Source organism: Nyctibius grandis, chromosome 27 (genome assembly GCF_013368605.1).
Source record: "Nyctibius grandis isolate bNycGra1 chromosome 27, bNycGra1.pri, whole genome shotgun sequence".
Classification (NCBI taxonomy): domain Eukaryota; kingdom Metazoa; phylum Chordata; class Aves; order Nyctibiiformes; family Nyctibiidae; genus Nyctibius; species Nyctibius grandis.
Window position 1 is genome coordinate 4,415,504 of NC_090684.1, and position 20,457 is coordinate 4,435,960.

Sequence of the window (20,457 nt, forward strand, 5' to 3'; positions counted from 1 at the left end):
TATGGAAAAAAATATTATATTTTTTACTGGGATTTAGTTCTGGTGGATTAGAAAGCGACCAAGGCAGAAATAATGGATGGACACCATGTTAGTGCAGACAATATCAACTTCAGCAAAGTGTTGGGGAGTAATAATAAAATGTTTTCTTTGAAGCTCCATATAATTCTAAATACACCTGAAAATAATGAAACTGCCTGCATGTAACCTGTTGAAATATGGCAGATTAATTTTACTTACTAGCAAGCAATAAATATATAAGAAGTGCTAAGTGAGGACATTTAAACTTCTACAGAATTTCAGAAAACAAGAGCAAATAATTTGCTAGAATTAGCTACAAAACTAGAAATTACCTTACACATAGAAATTTCTGTGCTTTCAGCATTGCTGGGTAGCACATCTATTTGAAAATGCTTGAAAGCAATAACAGGAATGTTACATTTTGGTTAGAACAACAATCACTGGAAGCATTAGTCAGGCTATTTTAAGAGCTCTGGAACAGAAAAAAGAAAAAGAAGGTGGAAGGCTGTTGCCTAACTGTACCTTTCTCCTCTCTACTGCAATCCCAGTTCCCCAACACTTGTAATTCAGGGATTGCTGGTATACTTCCATCTCTTTCACCAGCGTGGGTCCTGGAAATCCGATTGAAGGGGTGGAGCATCATACTGCCGGAGAGAGCTTGGCTCTGCTGTATTCTGGGCTGAGCGCGAGACATCTGATATTGGCTCTTCATGCAGAAGTTTGTTGTCAGATTTCTTTGCAGAGAAAAAATTTGTGTTCTCCTTCAAGAACAAACTTCTTTCCTGAAATGTACACAAACATTACTGTAAGCCAGGGGTGGCCAAGCTGTTGAGCCGGTCAAGCACAGTTCCCATGCCAAGGCTGCTCATGTGAGCACCGAGAGGGCCATGCTGGCGTGGGAGCAGGGGACAGTCCCAATCCCCAGCTGCCGAGGACATGAGCTAGCTGGGACTGCCGAAGCTGACATCGCCAAGCTGCCATGGGTCCCATCTGCACATCCAGCCCAGCCTCGTCTCAAAGCGGGCTCCCAGGGAACCATTGTCACCTCCTGCCCAGTAGCTGCTGCCAACCCTCCTTCCAAACATCCATTAAAGGGAGACTGGTGAATATATACTGTCATCTTCATTCTTCAAAGTTTGTTCTGTGGGGGAGAGTCCAGAAGTTCAATATCCTTGTGTTAGGCTATTCTGTACAATGCCAAGATAAGAGAGTTAAACAAGTTGTTTTATGAGCAGCAGAACTCAAGAACCCTGTTTTCCTGCAGATTTGGATAGGTTTTTGCCTTCATTCTCCTTCAGCTATAGGACCCCAGCCTGGCGGTATGCATAGGATGATTAGCCAAGGCTGGGTTTTTTTTCCCTAGGTGGGGCAATTACTGGAATCTTCTACTCAGAACAAGGGCTTTTCCTGGAACTTGCAGCCGGCTGCCCTATTCAAAATCGGCTGAGACAGCCAGTGAGCTTAAAAATTATTGCAGAGGACTGACAGAAAGAACTTGTGCATAAATCTCAGATCTTCAGGAAATCAAGCTAGCACTGTCCTTCACTCCACCCATCAGCCCCAAGGGAGCTGGTGCAGTAACCTCTGGAAATAAAAAAACTTGGAGCTTTTGCTCTGCCCTGGCAGGGTCCTTGCTCTGTCAGAGAAATGGAAACAATTTAAAATGCAACAAAGTCATTCCCTGCTGCAAAACTCACACGGATGCCTTTCCAGCCTGCACACAAAGATGCCTTTGCCCAAAGAAACACAGGACTCAGAGAAACAAATTGAATTATCAAAATTAATTCTTTCAGCTGAGGAGAGGATACGTTGAATACTTAAACTGCTAGTTAATTCACCCAGCAAGCTGAGCTACTCTTGCTCTATCACATAAAGTATGTGTAAAGAATTACAGCGGTAATGTTTGCTTATTTTCATAGAGCAAATATATATATGCTTTATATAAACCTCTATACCCTTTTCAGCACTGGCAAGTTAAGAACATTGTCCTCAGTAACATAAACCAGGCACCTCAAACAAACAGAGTAGATAAATAAACTTTTAAAGCTGACCCTAGGTGGTGGTAGAGGTGGATTGCAGGCACAAGAGCATTTCAGATCTCTTCCTCCCACTGCAGTGTCAGACAGAGTGAGTGAAATTAAAGCCCTCATTTCACTTTCATCTAGAGGCACTGCTTTCATGTCCATCTGAAAAAGAAAGGCAGTTTTATTAGGGTTTTTATCTCCCTAATGCAGGCTCTTAGGAACTTCTGCTGACTGAAAAAGTGGCAAGTTACCAAGCAGGAGCTATTTTTCCCCTCCAGACTGTCCGTGTTGTAGTCTGCAAGGTCCTACCCTAAGGACAGAGTTTGGTCACATTTTTGACTACACTGCATACTGGTAGTGGCATTGGCAACATGGATCTAATTACCATAAACTAATCTGCTTCTCCTGCAATTAAAAACATACCTCCAGCAGATCTATCACAGATGACAGTTGGCTGCTCTAATATAAAATAAGCCAAATTATTGTTAATGCTTATTACAGAAAACATACACTATACCTCTGTCTTACTAACCTTGTCCCTGTATTATTCCATTTTTTGCAAATCCATCAGCGTGGCATTGGGAATGTACCTGTGCAGCAAAGGCAAAGCTCTCTACTACTGCATTGCCTAATTCTGTATGGTGCAGGTCTTGAAAATAATGTGTTAAAAAGGCCCGTGCCCTACCTATTATCCCATCACCAGGAGAACCTGTGAGTCAGTCTAGCACATGCACAGTCGTTATTGTGAAAACATATGTAGAGTGGACAGAACCAGACTGAGAAGAGCAGGTCAGCAAAAAATGGACATGACAGCAGTGCAGCTTCCACCGTGGAGACAGCACAGATGGACACAAGGGGCTCCTCGGGGCCCAGGCAGGCTGAGCGAGGTGTCTGAGTCACTTCCCACTACAGAGACTGAAGCATTCTTCAGTTTTCAAAGTTTTGAATCAAATGAACTGAGTCTGAATGGTCACCCCCAGGCGTTTAAGGGAAGAAGCTGGGTGACAGAGAGAGATCGAACATTTGTTTTTTGTTTGCTCTTACAGCTTTGTAGATGGATAAACTTCTATAAATATTCATGGTTGGAATCTGTCCCAGCACCACCATCTTCATTCTGAAACAAGATGTTTATTAGGTTTTCACAGAGAACAGAAAAAACCCCCCATGTGTTCCCAAAAGACTGATCTCCATTTCTCTCCTCTTCACTGGAAGCACCAACTGTAACTTAGAGGGTGCGAGTACAAAAAGTTATTCACTCATAATTAGGGTTCTTTGAGTAGGGGTGCAGTACACAAACACAGCCTTCAGCTACACTGGTGCCCTGAAGAATGTATAATGTCCCATTTCTAGCTCTGGAACACTTGGATCATTGTTATTAACCTAGGAAGCGTGTTCCCTCTCCATCTCCCCACAGCCCTCCTCAAAGATACATCTACACAGGCAGGTGAAGGCAGCTCTAGCTCATGCTTAGAGCTGGCTGCACAGAGGCTAGGTCTGATCCAGAGGTCGTGTAGCAGCACTAACGCAGGGTTGTGCCTTGGAGAAGAATATTCTGGTGCTGCATGGTTTTGGGGCAGGGTCTGGTCAGTTCAGGGCATGGATGGAATAAACATGCGGCTGGCTGGCTTGTTGCTGGCTCTGATGTATGGAAAATTGTTGTCAAGACACTCTATTCAAAGCAATCTGCTTGCAGATAACTTCCCAAGCTTTTTGGAGTGTTGTCAGCGTAATGCTCTCACTGGTAGGAAATTGATAAGCGGTTATATATCCTGAAGGCAGTATGAACAACAGGGATACTTAACTGAACAGTGGCTGCAGAAATGCCCTTTCACAACGCTCATCAAATCCCAAGGCAAACCCAAGAGCATAACTCTGAGCAGAGGTAATACAGTGAGCTTCAGAGAGCAACTGAAATTCTTCCTTAAGGTATTCTTTCAGAGCCACTCTGGATCAGATCACAAGCAGCCCCATATTTGCAGCAACTGAGTTATTTCCTACCTCTTTCCATGTTATTCTAGAGGCTTCAGTCTCCTCAGACAAGCACCTCCCTATCATGGTAAATCTCATGAGGTGTGGTTTGGATTTATGAGTGATTTTCCTGTTTGGATTAGCAGCTAATAAACTGAGTAATGTGTGCCTGATGTAACCTCCCTCTCCTATCACGAACTGAGTTTATGGAGAAGATAAAGCAACCTGGTAAACGGCAGTGAAGACTGAAGAATGTGTTTGAAGTAAAGGTACAATATCTCATTTTATCCCTACAGAAGTGTGCACACAGATCACCTCTCCTGGCTGATGCCTACACCACAATAAGCAGTCTTCAACAGCACAGTACACCTGCAGAAGGGACCAATCCAGAGCCCATAAACTCAAAGAGATTAGTGGTTTGGGATAGCACTAGAGAGACTCCAGAATGACCTGACTGAAGTGTTTACAAACATGAAACAGCTTTTTCATTGTCACAGGTATAACTATCTCTAAAACATCAACTCTAAGAGAAACTAGTATTGTGTTTTAAAAGTTACAAGTACCTGTGTGACCTGATGGTGATTAGGAAGAACGTAAATCCCACGGCGATCGCTGAACCGACACCAAGACCAAAACAAAGCACTGCAGCCAAAGTTACAAACCAAACAACCTTTGAACAAGAGACAGAGAGAACACGAGCAGTAAAAAGATGCAAAATGACCTCCAACTCAGGCCCAGCATTTGCAAATTGCAGACAATATAAAAGGCTAGAAATGGTAATACGTGAAAAGCTTTGTCGGCACATCTACACCAACCCTGACCCAGAAGTAGTTTCAAACAAGGATCACAAATCACAGGTCAGATCTCCAGACTTTTTAATATGGCTTCAATTTTTAGAAAAAAACACATCATATTGGGAGTCTTTCTGAGAAATCCTGCACAAGAGTTGACATGAGAATGTGGCCCCGGCCGGCAGCTACACGATTTCCTTCTCAGAGGATCTGGGAAGCTACAACAATAATCCGTTCTCCCTGTATAGATATAACTGCAAATTGATTTGTAGAGATTTCAATACACTTCTTTCAGCAGATATTTTAGAGGATCCCTTTTGTAAGGGAATGATCACTTTGCCTTGCCCTTCCTGCTCTGGCAGGGGGGTTGGACTCGATGATCTCCAGAGGTCCCTTCCAACCCCTAACATTCTATGATTCTATGATTCCAAAACATCCTTTTCTCCCTTTAAGGCACATTCAAAATCCTATGTAGCTTTTTTTTGTCACTTACAAAATGATACTTATCCCGTCTCCACAGGATGGGGGACATCCAGAAATTTTCCAAGAAAAGGGAGCACATTAAATACCACCAGAGCAGCCAGTATACCCTGTGCAAATCAGGAAAATTGCATCTATTATTTTGTTATTTTTTGGTTGCAACCACAAACATGCTAAGGAACAGATACCATGACAGAGAAACTGCTTGGAATTAAAATTTTATAATAGCTTTATTTCCACAATTTTATAGATACGTGTAACAGTTCTCTGATCGGCAAACCAACAGGAAACAAGCATCTAACTTCTTGTTGGATTTCACCATACTTCTCCAATACAACTGGGCTTCCTCTTGAAACGCTATGTGTAGTTTCCATTACAGTGTTCTTCAGTGAATCCCTACGCCTCCTGCAGCACTAGGAGAAAGGCCAACGCTATCTACAGAATTAAGAGCTGCTGTTTCAAAGAATGGTTTCAATTAGCATGGGTGGTTCATTGCCAGATGGAGGAAGTTGTTGAAACAGCCTTTCTTAGCAAAGAAAAGGAGACTGAAGGGAAGTAGATGGTTCGATTCTGTTTTGACAGCTAGTTTTGGGAAAGGGATTAATTCTCCCATCTTACAAAGAGGCCAGGAAAAAATCTGGAAGTAATGCTCTGTCAGTGGTTCCCTAAGAAAACTTACAGGAAAAAAAAGAAAGTCTAGATAAAAATTTAAGGGAAAAGTGGAAAACTGAGTACTCTGAATAATCTACAATAATAAAATGTTTATAGGCACACTGGCAATTCAAAACCCACAGAAGGCAGTTTAGGAGTCCATATGGTTTTAAAAGAAACCTCAGAGACCAAGCTAGAATCAGAGACACCAAACCCAAATTTCCATTTGGAAGATTTTGTTTACCTCTTTACACTAAAGACTTTGAAGCATCTATCTTGGAACTACTTATACCAATGTGAGATTGGAACTCATGTTTAATTTGTTATACAGGTGTGCAAAAGCTTGGAAGATGTGAGACCAAAAGTGAAATACAATGTTTAAATTACAGAGGCTGGCAGTGAAATTTCAGTCCGGTTTTAGCCAAGGAATTTTAGCTTGTACTGATCAGTGAGAGATGGGAGAGATATTTATTACCTAATACATTACCCTGCTGAAATTCAGCAGTTTAAAGTCATTGTTTTGGTTTGGTCCATCCCTGAAAACAATTAACTCTAGAGCATGATATAATTCCTAACTGTCCCAGAAAAATCTTCATATTATGCTTAGAAAATCTTCATTTTATGCTTAGAAAGTAAGTAGACTGCTGCCATAACTATTTCAGGTTCACTTACATTAGGTATCACCTGGAAAAAGCGTCCTAGTTTCAGTGCAATCACCAATGTCACAGATGCTCCAATTGCTGCTGCTAACTGGTTACTTGTCCTCTCTCAACCAGTAGGTATGGCCCATGTCTTGTCTTTAGCTTGGAGTCTGCTGCTTCTTTGTCAGCTGTGATAAAGACACTGTGTGCCCTATAGCTTGCCCATGATGATATAATGAGGAAAAAAGTACCTCTTCCTCTAACCTTTGCTCTACTACAACTATAGACATGCTGAAAATACCTTATAGCGCTACATAAGTAATTCAAATATGCACACAGACTTTTCTTCTTGCATGTCACACAATAAGCTCTATACACTGTTCAAGACAACAGGAAGGCAAAGTAAACCACAGCTGAGACTTGCACAAATATCCCTTAGCAACTGAGTTAGATTGAAATTGCCTTCCATTTCTGAAGCTGTTCTTTCCCCTCCAAGATGCAGGCATTTCTTTGACTAATAATGAATTTACTCACATAGGAATTTTCCAGGGGGCCCTTACAGAAGGCAAGCTTGATGTCAAAAATAAAGGTAAACTGTGATACAGTGACATGCAATGGTGCTGCAGTGAGGGAAGCATCGATGAGAGTCTTCGGCACGTACGTTGTTACAAACCCCAGGCAACAGCAGCCTAGCAGCAACTGTATGGAACAAACGAGAAGCTAGATGTGATATAATTATCAATGTCTAAACACGCCCTTCTTGTTTTCATATTTGAAGAGCATGACTCTTCACTGCCCTGCATGATGGATAGTTATTTGAACACGCTATTTTCATTATGCACAATTAAGTAAGACACTGCCAAACCAAAATAGGAGCAGTTTACATCAAGTGTGTGCAGTTATGCAGGACTAGCTAAGGGTCCATGTATTGCAGAACTGGTCAACATAAAAGATAATAATTTATTTCACACGTTAATATATTAATCATGGACACATGAATCTTAACAGACAGCAGGAGAGGGAGAGACAGACCTTCATGTCCCACTTTGCACAACATATGTATTCAAATGTGCTGAGCTTAGTATTTGTGGTAACAATATGCAAGCAGTTCCAATCCTTACATTTGTATGAAGAATGCACATAAGAATACATCACTAAGGATATAAAATAGATTCATTTTCTACCTGAATGATGGCAGTCAAAAATGTTATTGATGCAGTAAGCGTCAAAGCCTCCATGTAACCTTTCATAAATGTAGGGTCTGAGAAGTTGTCCAGTGAACCATTAGAGGACAATGTTTGGTTGAAATTAAGAGTCTTCAGGACGTTTGTCACTGCCACATTTAGGATGCTGAATGAGCCTGGAACCAAGAGAACAGAGAACAGAAAATGAAACTTCATGAGATGTTGCAACAAAGACTTATCTTAAAACTACACATCCATCTCTTCGCTCCACCATCAGTCTGTGCAGTACGAGACAGTCTATCTTCATTCATATATATAATCCACATATATAATTAATTTTTACTGTTTCTGAGTAAGTATCTAAAGTTTCCAAAGTCCTGTCTGAAAATTTCAGATTCCTACAGTTTTACAAGTGAACTCTTCAGTTGGTCAGATGCACAGTAAAAGGATTTTAATGTAAGGCACAAAAAATGGATGCATTAATGAGCTGCTAGAAAGGCTGAAAAACAGAGTCAGCCAGAGAAAGAACTGCCAAGTTACCTAAGAGGCCAGAGCTCCACATAGCCACTTATTATGATAATGTGAAGGGCCTTCTCACACGTAAACAGCATTTTAATAAGCTAGCTTCTGAACAAATTGAGAATGTAAACACATCAACAGTTCAGTCACGGCAAGAAACTGCAAGGAGAAGACCATGGAGAAGACCAGGAGCCAAATCATGATTCACAGTAACATCCTGGGGGTAAGTGAGAAGCAGCTTGCACTGGTCCTTTACTTGATGTAGGAGATGCCTCCATGACACTCCTTTGCACTGGTGCCTGCCATGTCCTCAGGGGTACAAAGCACCTCGCAGCTCCAGCTTGATTGGCTTGGTGAAATTCTCACCACAGATCAGCTGCAGAAGCGGAACAACAATGAACTGAGAATCTGAGGGTCTGGATTCTCACCTAAATAACATCTCCGTATCAGATTAAATAGATCAGGACATCTCGACAGTTTTTTGAAGCAGCATTGAACATAATCTCTAAGCCTGTAGAAACACTTCACAGTACAAAATAAACCTCACCAACTGAGATATGATGTGAAGTCACAAATATAACATATGTCATCGAGCAGCAGAATGCAGAAAGGAAGCCATTGATATTTGGCAGAGGTAAACTGGTCAGCCAAACTCCTAAAAGTCCTGGAAAGCAGAAAATCTGTTTCTGAAGTCAAGCAAATTGGGAAAGCTCTCTACCTTTGCTTACTATTTTTAAGTAAAATTTTGCTGATGAAAACCTGCCAACCCTTATGAAAATCCCATATTTATTCACAGAATCACCACCCATAGGTAGCACGAGCGCTGTTGTCCTTACACTACCTGCCGCTTTCCAGTTTGGGTCTAAACATGCCAAACCAGTGACCAAGATGGACATTCAACTCCCACAGTCTGTTTTTGAGGGAATTCAGGACCTGATAAAGCCAGGCCAGTTAGTGACAAAAGCCAACGCTGTTTTAGAACATGGGCCCTTGCTAACTAGAAATTAGACAAAAAATGAGAACAACCCTTCGTTTAGGCCACCTACTCGTGGGGTGGCTGTTGGTGTGAGTATCTAACAGACCTGCTTTTGCAAGGTGGATTACAAAGACCATGTTATTTTGTTTGGCAATATAGGTAAATCCTGCTATTAGTCTATATTTTAAGTTAGTTTGAGGGAAACTTTATGAAAAAAAGTAGTGTCCTGTCCTTGAAATTACACCATGTAGCATGTGATTATAGAAAAGAAGTTCTCCTGCAAATATGCAAATAAATAGGTTAATGATTTAAGGAACTCTTAAGGCTAAAGTTCTCACATAACCTGATGACATTAGAAAGAACAGAAACACACACAGGAGAGAGATTATGAAAAGCACGATATACAAAAGGAAGCTAGAGTGCTTTTTTTTTCTCTCTGCCTACCTCGAGGAATCTGAAACATCCCAACACTTAGGCCTGTATGTAGATCCCTCAAGATCCATTCTCTGAACCGACATGAAATATATTGGATGAAATGAACTGACATGAAAGATATTGGAAGGGGCTGCCCAGGGAGGTGGTGGAGTCACCATCTCTGGAGGGGTTTAAGAAAAGACTGGACATGGCACTTAGTGCCCTGGTCTAGTTGACATGGTGGTGTCAGGGCAACGGTTGGACTCAATGACCCCAGAGGGCTCTTCCAACCTGAGTGATTCTGTGAAATTCTGTGAAAACGGCTGGTTCAGGACAGAGAACACTTTGAGTGTGATCTTTCTGAACCTTCCCCAGGAGAAGCTGGAAAGAATCAGATAAGCTAAGTTATATGCAACGGCTTTTACAATCTCCACCTCTGCAGTGCTTTTGCATGGCCTCATGCTCTGCAGGCACAGAAGCCGCACTGCTACGGTTAGATCTCTGCAGGCACCATGCACTGTGAACCCGCACAGGCCTTCCACAGACCCAGCTGGCACATCACATGAATCCTACACAGGCACCCCTGTGCCTTTGCATTCCGTTTGGATGAATCGCAAATACTCTGTGTGCCATTCATATGATAGCCTGTCAGTGCCGGAGCCCAGAGCCCTGAATCCATCAATTACTTGACCTCATTAACACCGCGGCAAAACAGGAGATGGTATTTTGATTGCTCCTAGACTAATCTAGAAGCAAAACATACAAAGACTACATCTGGGGGCAGGGGGAGAACAGGCAAGCCTATCCCACCTCCCAAAAACCAGTCAAATGTTTCCTGTATTACTTTATTTAATAAGGGGATGCAAGCAGGACTTGACCTACATGATTTATTTTGCGTATACATTTTTGAATCAGAATTTCCAGTAGGTAAACTAAGCCCACAGCCCTGTGCTCCTTCTTCCCCTTTTTAATCCCCTGGCAATGTTGGTGATTTTCTACTTACAAACCAAATATAAGGGATGTAGTGCCTGCCCAAGGCTTCTGGCAGCCTTGACAATGGCTTTGGGGACTGACCCCCAGTGTAGAGCTGAGTCCCTTTCCATCATTTTATGGTCCAAGATGACTTACCCACTGGGCTGACAAGTGGATACAAAATGGAGAAGAGTGAAAACACATGAGATAGGGAAGTGGAAAAGAAACAGGGAAAAGAGTATGAGGAAGCAAGGCAGACACAGCTCCTAAACAATGAGTTGGGGGAGGGAATAAAGAGCTTTTCAAATGCAATGATAAAGTTGCCAATAGTATTAGCTATGACTGTAGAGCAAAATTCTCCCTTTGATCTCTGGGCAAGACTTACGTTATTGCACCAGGTATTTCTGGGTGGACAGACTGTTAACTCTAGATCACATATCATAATTATACACAATTCAACCCTTTCCATCAAGTAATTTTGTTTCTCTGACTCCAGAACTTCATCCAATCTCTGTCTTATATTTTTTTTTAATATATAAAAAGACAGTGCTGGAACAGAAGGCTATTGCACAGTCTAAAGGAGGATCTCACTATTACAGAAATTAATCTTGATGACAAGTCTTCATGGTGAATGAAAACTAGAAAACACAACAGCAACTCAAACTATGGCTCCATTTGCCTTCACTTATCACCAGCAAATTACTTTACAGCCGTGTAAGACAGACACGACCCATAGTTTTAGGCTGCAGTCCCACACATAGCTGAGCTGACGTAAGAGCTACTTATACAGAAAGAGAGAGGTCTGGCTCCCCTACTTTCCTTTCCCCTGTGTGGTCCTGTCCCTTCTGGCAGCAGCAAGCTGTTAGATTAGCTCACCACACCTTGTGGAACCTCACCCATAGCTAGACTTGAGTCTCAAGTCCTGCCATGGTCTCGAAACAACAGTTTAAGTTTCAGTATACGTTCCGTATACATGCTGAAACAAAGCCCAGATAAATGATGATTCAGAGATTTTGTATTTACTTACTTAGGAGGACTTTGTAGAGTAGACACAGCCATAACCATTGACAGTCCACTCTGGATCCAAGAGGAGATTCAGAAAGAAAACTGAGAGTATTCATGGTCAAACAAAACTAAAAAGGAAGCTGATGAACAGGCTTCCTATTTTTTATCATATTTGCTGGAAGAACACCAGGAATTCTCCTATGCTGCCAACAAAGACTGCCTTTTGGTGAGCCTGCAGGGCTCCTCTGGCAGAAGAGATGCTTCTACTGCCAGTATAATGCCCCAAAGAGAATTTTGGCAGATGGGAAAATGAGGCTGGGGAAATGAGGGGAAATGCTTTATCAGGACCCTAGCCTCACCCGCTCTTCTCAAAGAACACGGGAACATAGCTCCAAAACAACGCCAAAGCAGTTCAGTCAGTCTCAGCCATACCATTACGCAACTTTCCATGTCCCCAGCTAAGAAGGAACAGAAAATGGCTCTTGAAATTTAAGAAATAAAAGTATCAGGATGCACAAATCAGAAAAAAAAGCAAACGAAAGCCTGTGTCTGACAGCTGGGCTGAGGGAGGCACTGGAGGGAACTACAACTGCTGGCAGTTTCTCTTTACACTGCATGTACCCCTCACACTGTCATAGTCCTGAAGTGAACAGATGCTTTTGCAGATTGTGAATAGCAACTTTGGTTGTGCTTCAGGTGGGAGTTGCTGTAACTGGTGTTCTGCTTTGGTTATCAAGTAGTGCAGTTCAGCATTTTAATTACCAGCAGTGGGAAAGTTAGCAACTTTTTTACACTTGGGCTTGAAGAAGTCTCCTTAGTTTCTGCACACCTGATAAATTCCTGGCATAGAACTCACCTGCACTGTAGCTGTCTGTTCTCTCGAGGGATTTGTAGTGCTCCACCCAAGGTGGAAGATAGGTTTCTTTCAAAGTATGCCTGGAAATGCTCCTCAGTCTGCATTTCTCTTTGGACTCTGTAAGGTGCTGAGTGCCTCTACGTACCAACAGTTTTGTCACCTAGTGCTGTGTTTTCCTTCTGATCACAGTCAGTCAAAACCAGAGGAACAGCAAATGCTGGAGACCACAATGAACACTCTCTTTCTTGGCAGTGAGACTGGAAGAAATAAACAGGGTCATTGACTGAAGTACCTACTAAAAATTAAAAGCGTGATACGTGATCAGGCCATCCCATTATAACTCCTGTGAAGCTGGTAGTTAACAGCAGGGATAAGCAAGGCTCTGGAGACTGACACCCATGCAAGACGTGCTGCTCTTAGAATCAAACAAATCAATTGCCAAATCAGTTGTAGGAACACTGGGTCCTTCTGGAACCTGCCTTGTTCCCACTCTGTAGGAAAAATAAGCCTGAATCCCCTCCATTTTGTGATACCAAAAGCAGGCCCGTGTTTAGGGAACTAAATACAATCCCTCTCCATAAACCTACCACAGCTGAGGAAACTGTTTGAATTCTCCTTGTTTCCAGTCCTGGAGGAAAAAGGCTTAGTCTGAATCACACAGAGAGCAGCTAAATCTGAGGCTGTACAGATGCTGCAACTTGCTGTTATAAAATCAGTATCTGATACCATTCAAGTTTTTAAATCCCCCAAATGTCTGACTTCCATTCCTTCAAATTTTAGTATCAGGAAGGAGATCTGAATTCAATCACTGTCACTCAGAGTAGGTAAGATGTGAGTTCCCAAAGTGAATACTAAGTAGAAGTCCAGTGCAAGAGCAGACTTAAGACAAAGTTCTCATACCGACAGCTAAGGCAGGAAAAAAAAATTCAAATCCAGAGCTACCAAGTGAAAGTACATTTAAGAAGGGTGGTGACATGGAGGAACTTTTTTTTTTGGCTATGGGCAGAAGAAAGAAAGAAAAGAGGAAATATAAAAAGGCTGCGAGTGAGCAATTGAGAGTCTCTTCAGGATGCAATCTAAGTTTAAAGTATCAAAACCTGCAAAAAAAATTCATTGAGATTCAAGTTTTCTCCTCAGATTTAATTTCCTGAACCACCAGGATCAGTTTGTACAGGTCTAGTGCTTTACATCACTGAGATCTGCTACTATGGATACAGCAACAGGGACTCCGACGTGGTATTTACTGTCTTGTGAGATATATCTACCAACACGTGCACATGCCCCGGTCATTCTAAAGCACAGAGAGAGCTAGTAGGCTAGTAGTCTCAAAGACACTCCATCCCTAGGGCACAGTTTCTCCCTCTTTTTACAGAGGAGATAAATCAAGGTCTTCCACAGATGAGTTTAAGAGCCATTTTGTTCATTAGCTTTTCACACCCAGCACAAGCTTTTGAAGCCGTAGCTGTTTCTGACATCTTTGAGCACAATCATCTCTTTTCAAGGCAAGATAATACAACATGGAAAACTAACAAGAACCTAGTTTGCAAATTAAAGGCATTAAAAACCCCAGCACACCAAGTAGTAACTTTCTAGATGCAAGCAGTGGTAACTTTCAGCTGTTCACTCCTGTTATTTGGACTTCAGTGATGACCCACAGCAGCAGAGGCCAGGGTCCCACTCTGTTACACTGTGGAGCAGCAGTTTTGACGTGGGAAACCAACGTTTTAAAAGCAGGCTTCCATACCCCATTCAGAACATGTCCATCTTGCACAGTACTGCTAACAAGACGCATCTTCCTCAAGCTTGAGATCAAAAGATAAGTGGCCTTAAATGCAAATCCCTATTTGCTGGGACATTCTGTACTTACTACCTGGTGAAGACACCACAGGCTCCACTCCAGAACATGCTTAACCTGCAGCACTTAATGACTTCATTGAGTCTTAGGCACATACTTGAAAGCAAGCACATACGTATCTTTGATATCTCAAAGCCTGTTACAGTATTGAGAAACAGTTTATTCTCCAAACACACGCAGAAAGATCAGGACACTGGGAAATGTGGGCAGGGAGAGCTTGGCTCTCCCCATCACAGAGTATCTCAAGATGGAAGGGACCCATAAGGATCACTCCTGGCTTAAAGCCCCTGGAAGGGAACAAAATGTCCTTAGGAAGTTTACAAGAGCAATTAATACTGGCTTGTCAGCCTGTAGAAGCACTAGAGCCAGGCTCAGGCTGCGATACACCACCGCAGGCCGTTACTCATCAGTGACCCTGACAGATTACCCTGGGCCTGCAAAACTGCTGCCTTAGGAAGATTTTTTTCATCTATTTTCCTTTTCTTTTTTTACTTAAAGCACACCCTAAGGGGGACTACACAGGACAGCCCAGCAGGGCTCATAAAAAGGCAAAACGGGGCAGCGCTGCCCCAATTTCAGCGTTTATCCCCAGCCCCCCCCAGCCCTGAGGCGCCCCCTGAGGGGCTCCACAGGCCCCGCCCCCTCCCCGCTCTCGCGAGAGGCCGCCGCGCTGGTTCCATATTGGGTCATCTCTGCCCTGGGCGCCTCAACTCTCGCGAGAGCAGCCGTGAGGAGCGATTGGGCTCCGCCGTGGCGGGGCGGGGGGGGACTCTGTGTGGGGGGGGCGGTCCCCAGGGCCCAGCCGGGGCCGTGCCGCTCGGGGCGGGGCGGAGGCAGCGGCAGCGGCTCTGGCGTCGCCTTTGCCGTCCTACCTGCGACGGGAGTGTCCCCCCCACACACACACCGGCCACCGCCCGCCAGCCCTCCGCCCCGCTCGCTGCCGGCTGGACGGCACCCGCCGCGCCTCGCTTCACCTCGCCTCACCTCACGGGGCTCTCCCGCCCCTCGCCATCCGGGGGAGGGACGGAGGGAGCGGGGAGGGGGGGGAAGGCGGTGACAGGGCCCCCGGCGCCCCGCGGTCACCCCGCTGAGGTGAGGTGAAGGCGGGAGGGGAGGGGGAGCGGGCGGGGCGGCGGCGGCGGCGGGGAGGGCGTTGCTGCAGCAGGGCCGCCCCCGCCCGCGGGAGAAGCGAGGCGGGGAGGGGAGAGGAGGAGGAGGAAGGAAGGAAGAAGCTGCTGCTGCTGCTGGAGGAGGTGGCGGCGGCGGTGGTGCTGCTGCAGCCGCGGGCAGAGCCTCCCCCTCCCGCCGGGCCGGGCGGGGCGGGCTCCGGAGCCGAGATGTCTCAGGAGCGGCCCAAGTTCTACCGGCAGGAGCTGAACAAGACGGTGTGGGAGGTGCCCGAACGCTACCAGAACCTCTCCCCGGTCGGCTCCGGGGCCTACGGCTCCGTCTGGTGAGTGCTGGGAGGGGACCGGGGGGTGTGTGTGCAGGGGGGGGTCGCGTCGGCCCCTGTCCCGGTTTTCCGCCTGGAAACCTGCCCCGGCTTGTAGGGCCGGGCGGGGGGTGCGTGCAGGGCGGTCACCGCGGGCAGCAAAGCGAGGGCAGCGGGGGCTGGTTTCTCCTCCGGGGGTTCCTCTCCCCCAGCTTTTTTCCTCAGTCTCCTGCAAGAAACACTCTTCCTGCGGGTTTCAGAGCGGTGCTGCCGGGAAGCCGCAGTCTTGTCTGTGGAATGCGGCGGGGATTGCACCACATGGCAGGTGGCACTAAAACATTTTTGCAGGGGAAGATAATCATGTCCCAGCCCCCCCCGAATGATCTCACATAGACATATTTCACCGTGCCTTCTTGCAGCTAGTAGGTGGCGGGTGGAGAGGGATGGAGGCTGGCAAGTCTCCCCCGTAGCTGGCTTTGCAGAGCTGAGGGCCTGGCAGCTCTTGTCCCAGTTTCCTTTCTGGACCTGAAGGATGGATTATATTTGAGGCAATTGTATTTTTAACTGGAATCTGTTAATAGGCAGGGAGGGTAGAGGGAAGGCTGCAAGGGCTGTTTTGCATCCCTGACTTGTAGCAGTGGCTTTACAAGTAGCGATATTTTCCTGGCAATAGTAGATCAACGTAGGAAAACTGGGTTTGTTGCTGTAGAATGAGAGAATTACTGCAGTGTGCGGTGCCTGGGAGAGTAAAATCCTGGTATGAGACCTGCAGAAATATAGAGAGCTTGAAGATAAGAGTTTAATGCTTACCTAATAGGAGCAAAACATATGACAGGTTACACATGCAAAATATAATACTTCCTTAATTTGTAGTTTCTCTGCTGAAGTATGTTGGATCGTTAAACATAAATTAACTGGGCTGTGTGCATTGTTTAATCTTAAAGACAAGGTTGTATTCGAATCGGTTTTACATCTGGACTTTAGCAGTCATATAGCAGAGCCGCATAAAAGCGTTCACAGATTGCTGTGTCCCTTTGTTAAGAAATGTCTTCCACATGAGCATTCTGGTTTTTATTCTCTGTTCTTTGGCTCTGTCAAAGTGTGAGCAGAATTTTCAAATATGGGTGCGTAACGATTACACAGCTGCTCTGCTGCTGTAGTTGAGCAGGCATGCATATTTTTTCATTAACATAATGTGCAAATTTATATCACGAATATCATTTGTGTTGTATCATAAGGAGGGATGCAAGCTGCACTCTGCTAGTAAAGAAAAGGGGTTGCTTTGCATGTGCTGCAGTTTTAAAGAAATAAAGTTCTCAGGTGTTCTTAAACTATTGTTATAAAATTGTTGGTAAGTTCAGCTTAAATAACATGCATTTCTTAAAACTGCTGTGCCTGACGTATGCAAATGCTTATGTTTCATAAAAGACAAAGGCTGGTCAATTCTAGCAGCAAGATTAACCAATGCACTTGCATTTCTTTAAATTGGAAGGGTTTAGTTCTGGTGAAAGAAGGGCCTCGCTGCCATAGCTGATAAATACCCCGTAAGTGCCACGGGGTTACGTAACTCCCTGAGTGCAATAGGAAATGAATTTGCTCAGTGCCTTGTCCATTGTATTTTTAAGGTTGACCCTACACAGCCTGGCCCATTCCTCTTGTTTTCCCCATCCTCACAGTCTCCATTGTGCTTGTAATACTTCCAAAGTTTGTTTTCACAACCAGTAACTAAAGAGTTTGCATCATGAATTTCCTGTTTTGCTGTGTCAAAACTTTCAAAGATTGTGCAACTGTGTTCAGACCAGATGAAACAATTTTATAGTGGATGCCATTTCAGCCATGTGGCACGTGAGTCTTTTTGCAGTCTGTGCTAATGGTTTTCTGTATGTTTGTTTAAAAATGTTTTAGAAGAAATACAGTTCAGAAAGACTAGTGGTATGGAAAGTATGTCAGGATTCAAAAACAACAAGCAAAACATATATGTAATTTTATTGAGCTGCAAATGGTGGTGCATATAGTATTTAGGATATTCCTGCAATGGCTTGTTCTGCTCTCTGTCCCTTTAGAGTTTTTTCTCCCCAGTAAGAAGTTACCTAGTTTCATTTGAGACTGGTGTTTGGAGTACCTCTGTGCTGGGATAGTAAATTGCAGGGGTTTAACCACCCTTAAACTGAGTGGTTAAATATACTTCCGTGTATGTCTACTGTATTAGTCTATTAGAATGTAATAAAATGCTCTGTTGTTTATTTAGTTGTCAAAATGAGATATTTAAAAGTCAGGAATTTCTAGAAAATGGGAGGGAGAATTAATAAAAAAGAATTAACCCAGCAGATGAATCATTTAGGCTGTGGAGCTGTCTGCTGTAGGCTGCTTTGAATGTCTAATGTGAGTATGGCTCGGAACACCCTAATATAAGAACCTGGTGTGATTTTATAGTCAGTGGATGGAGAGAGAGGGGCATTTTCTGCAGGCAGCTTAAGGCACCTGAGCTTTGTGCTTAAACTTAAAGTAAATATTCCAGTGTTTTCTGAAGTATTGATTGCAGTTTGAAAGAAGGAGGTTCAAACAGCCAACTCGGCTATTTTTCAGTATCTGTTTTTTAAAAACTGGAAGTATGTGGAAATGCAAGTAGTGATTCAATTCCTGAACTTCAAGAAATGTCGATATGTGTCATCGGATTGATCATTACTAGGTCATTTAACAATTGCTGTGACATCTGTTGTGTGAAATGCTATTTCACTTACTCTTGCAACAGGTTTGTATATTCATACAACAGCCTTTTGCATAAAAAGGGTTTTATAACCAGATCTACACTAAAACACGTGTGGGTTCCTGAAGTATCAGTCTTGTAATACTTCATGTAAGGAGCAGAGGGGCCAAGATAATGCAGCATCTTGCAGTGGGAAGTTGCTGAACGGAGACGGGATCGATGGGTGACTCACAGTTTAGCTGGAGGATCGCTTCATTTCTTGTGCGTGCTGGAGGGAAGTCTGAGCAAACAGCGTTAGTTCAGCCAGCTCTAAGCTCAGCAATGAGGTGTTTTCATGATCTTTGCCATCAGTTTCGCTAATGCTGTGAAGGCAGAGTTGCTATACTCCTAGGAGTTTACTTCGTTGTATTTTTTGCAGCAGTTCTCTGTGTGTTGTATTGATACCTTTGTAAAAGGAGGTATTTGGAGGCTATCTGTATTGCCTTATTTGATTTGGAAAGGAATTGAACAGCCAAGACTTATTCTTCCTCAGGATCTCACATAAAAATCTTTTAGCTTTTTTTGTTTGTAGACTGTCAGGTTGTACAGCCCTTCCAAAGCCTGTGGTTTCTTCCCATTTCACCCCACAGTTGTACCAACACTGAATTTCCTGGGTATTATGAAGATACTGAGATAGTTTCCCTCTTTTTAAACTAACAGAGAAACACTACATATTTAAGAAATTTTAAAACATTAGGCTCCAGAGGAAATGTAGTAACAACCCTAAATACTACCTTTGTAGTAACAGTTCCTCCGTGGATTTTATTTTTTTAACCAATGTGTGTTTTTAGGCTTACTAATCCCTTATCAAAGCGTGCAAGTGCCTCCAAAGTATGTATGCACTTGGAGGGACAGGTGCCTGCTTCTCCAGTGAGGTGTGGTAGGTACGTGAGGAGAGGTATGAAAAGAACTGCAAACCTGTGAGTGGGGTGAAGCAGCCATACAGGTAGGATTAGCACAACACAGGTGAGGAAGGGGGATCGAGTGGGCATGCACAGAAAAGCCACGAGCAGAGCTCTGAAAGCGAAGGGAAGTAGTTTGAACTTCATGGGAACTTCGTATATTAAGAAATGAAATTAGTGTGAGCACATCTGTCTTATAGGGAGATTTTTACTGCAACTTTCTTAGAAGCAGAAGCCAACATAGCAGGAGAGAATAAGATTTACAAGTTTTTATAGTGTGTTGGGAGGGTAACTTTGAGTAATTTTGTGTGTACTTCAGTTCCTCAGGCTACTTCGGGTGTTACTTCTAAGAAGATCCAAGTTGAATCAGTGGATAGGTTCTCTAAAATAATTGTTTTATTCTAGCTCTTATGTCTGGATTCAATTCAGGTTAGGTCCGAACTGTAGTTGTAGCTCACTTAGGGTGAGGTGGACGCAGTTCGTGTGCCATAACGCAGTACTGTGTAAGAGGTTAAACGTGGAAGCTGTGATAAATTCTGAATTTGTGCTGATCTTGTTTTAGAAGGAACTTAAAACTGTGGATCATGCAATTTTTTTCCCCAATTGTGCTTTTTTAGCTGAAATATGATGAGCGTAATGCAGCTGTTTTAAGTCTGTGATGAAAGCCAGCTTAGTGTTCTTTAAAATGTTCTCCAGCATGAGCTGTTCTGTAGCTCTGCGTTCTGTACTTGTGAAAACCATTAGGCAGTTATCTGTATTGGCAGAAAATTGCTCAGCCTCATTTTTCTGTAGGGAAATAGTCTTTAGGCCTCAAATATGACCAAACTTAGAATTCTTCTGACTTAAGAGTAACTCTAGGTTGTGAATGTGCAGTAATATAAAATTTTCTTTCCTGGGCTTGTGCACAGTGTCATTGTGGTGGTTAAACAGTTTCTCAGTTCTGCTGGTTGCAATTCTCCTTGGAGGTTGTATATCTACTACAACAGGCTTGATACGACCCCAAAAATGTCATTAAAAAGAAGG

The 20,457-nt window shown here is 43.6% G+C and overlaps 3 protein-coding genes across 7 annotated transcripts in view; 1 reads left to right on the top strand and 2 right to left on the bottom strand.

Moving 5' to 3' along the window:
- The window catches only part of SRPK1 (SRSF protein kinase 1), a 29,127-nt gene extending 27,976 nt beyond the window's left edge, over positions 1-1,151 (bottom strand). For 3 of the 4 annotated variants that reach the window (XM_068419147.1, XM_068419144.1, XM_068419143.1), the window contains exon 1: positions 541-730. In XM_068419147.1, coding sequence (XP_068275248.1) covers positions 541-730 — 190 coding nt within the window. Of the gene's footprint in view, positions 1-540 lie in introns of all 4 variants that reach the window. The other variant, XM_068419142.1, reaches the window with a different exon arrangement.
- Positions 1-15,366, bottom strand: SLC26A8 (solute carrier family 26 member 8). The gene is made up of 8 exons (XM_068419529.1): positions 15,344-15,366; positions 12,500-12,636; positions 7,758-7,933; positions 7,108-7,272; positions 4,574-4,680; positions 3,087-3,156; positions 2,070-2,204; positions 1-1,205 (listed from the first exon to the last, which is right to left on the bottom strand). The coding sequence occupies exons 1-8, from the start codon at positions 15,364-15,366 to the stop codon at positions 1,182-1,184; spliced, it is 837 nt and encodes a 278-aa protein (XP_068275630.1). The 3' UTR covers positions 1-1,181.
- The window catches only part of MAPK14 (mitogen-activated protein kinase 14), a 26,326-nt gene continuing 21,010 nt past the window's right edge, over positions 15,142-20,457 (top strand). For both annotated transcript variants that reach the window (XM_068419148.1, XM_068419149.1), the window contains exon 1: positions 15,142-15,807. In XM_068419148.1, the coding sequence (XP_068275249.1) occupies positions 15,692-15,807 (116 nt within the window). In that variant the 5' untranslated portion in view covers positions 15,142-15,691. The remainder of the gene's footprint in view (positions 15,808-20,457) is intronic.

Excerpts from the sequence above, each read along its gene's own strand:
- SLC26A8 (XM_068419529.1), bottom strand. The coding sequence starts at position 15,366 with ATGGCGAGGGGCGGGAGAGCCCC. Across the intron at positions 7,934-12,499 it reads AACAGACAGCTACAGTGCAG|GCTCATTCAGCATCCTAAAT; the intron begins GTGAGTTCTATG and ends TCTTGGTTCCAG. Across the intron at positions 4,681-7,107 it reads GCCCCCTGGAAAATTCCTAT|GTTGTTTGGTTTGTAACTTT; the intron begins GTGAGTAAATTC and ends TCTTGTTCAAAG.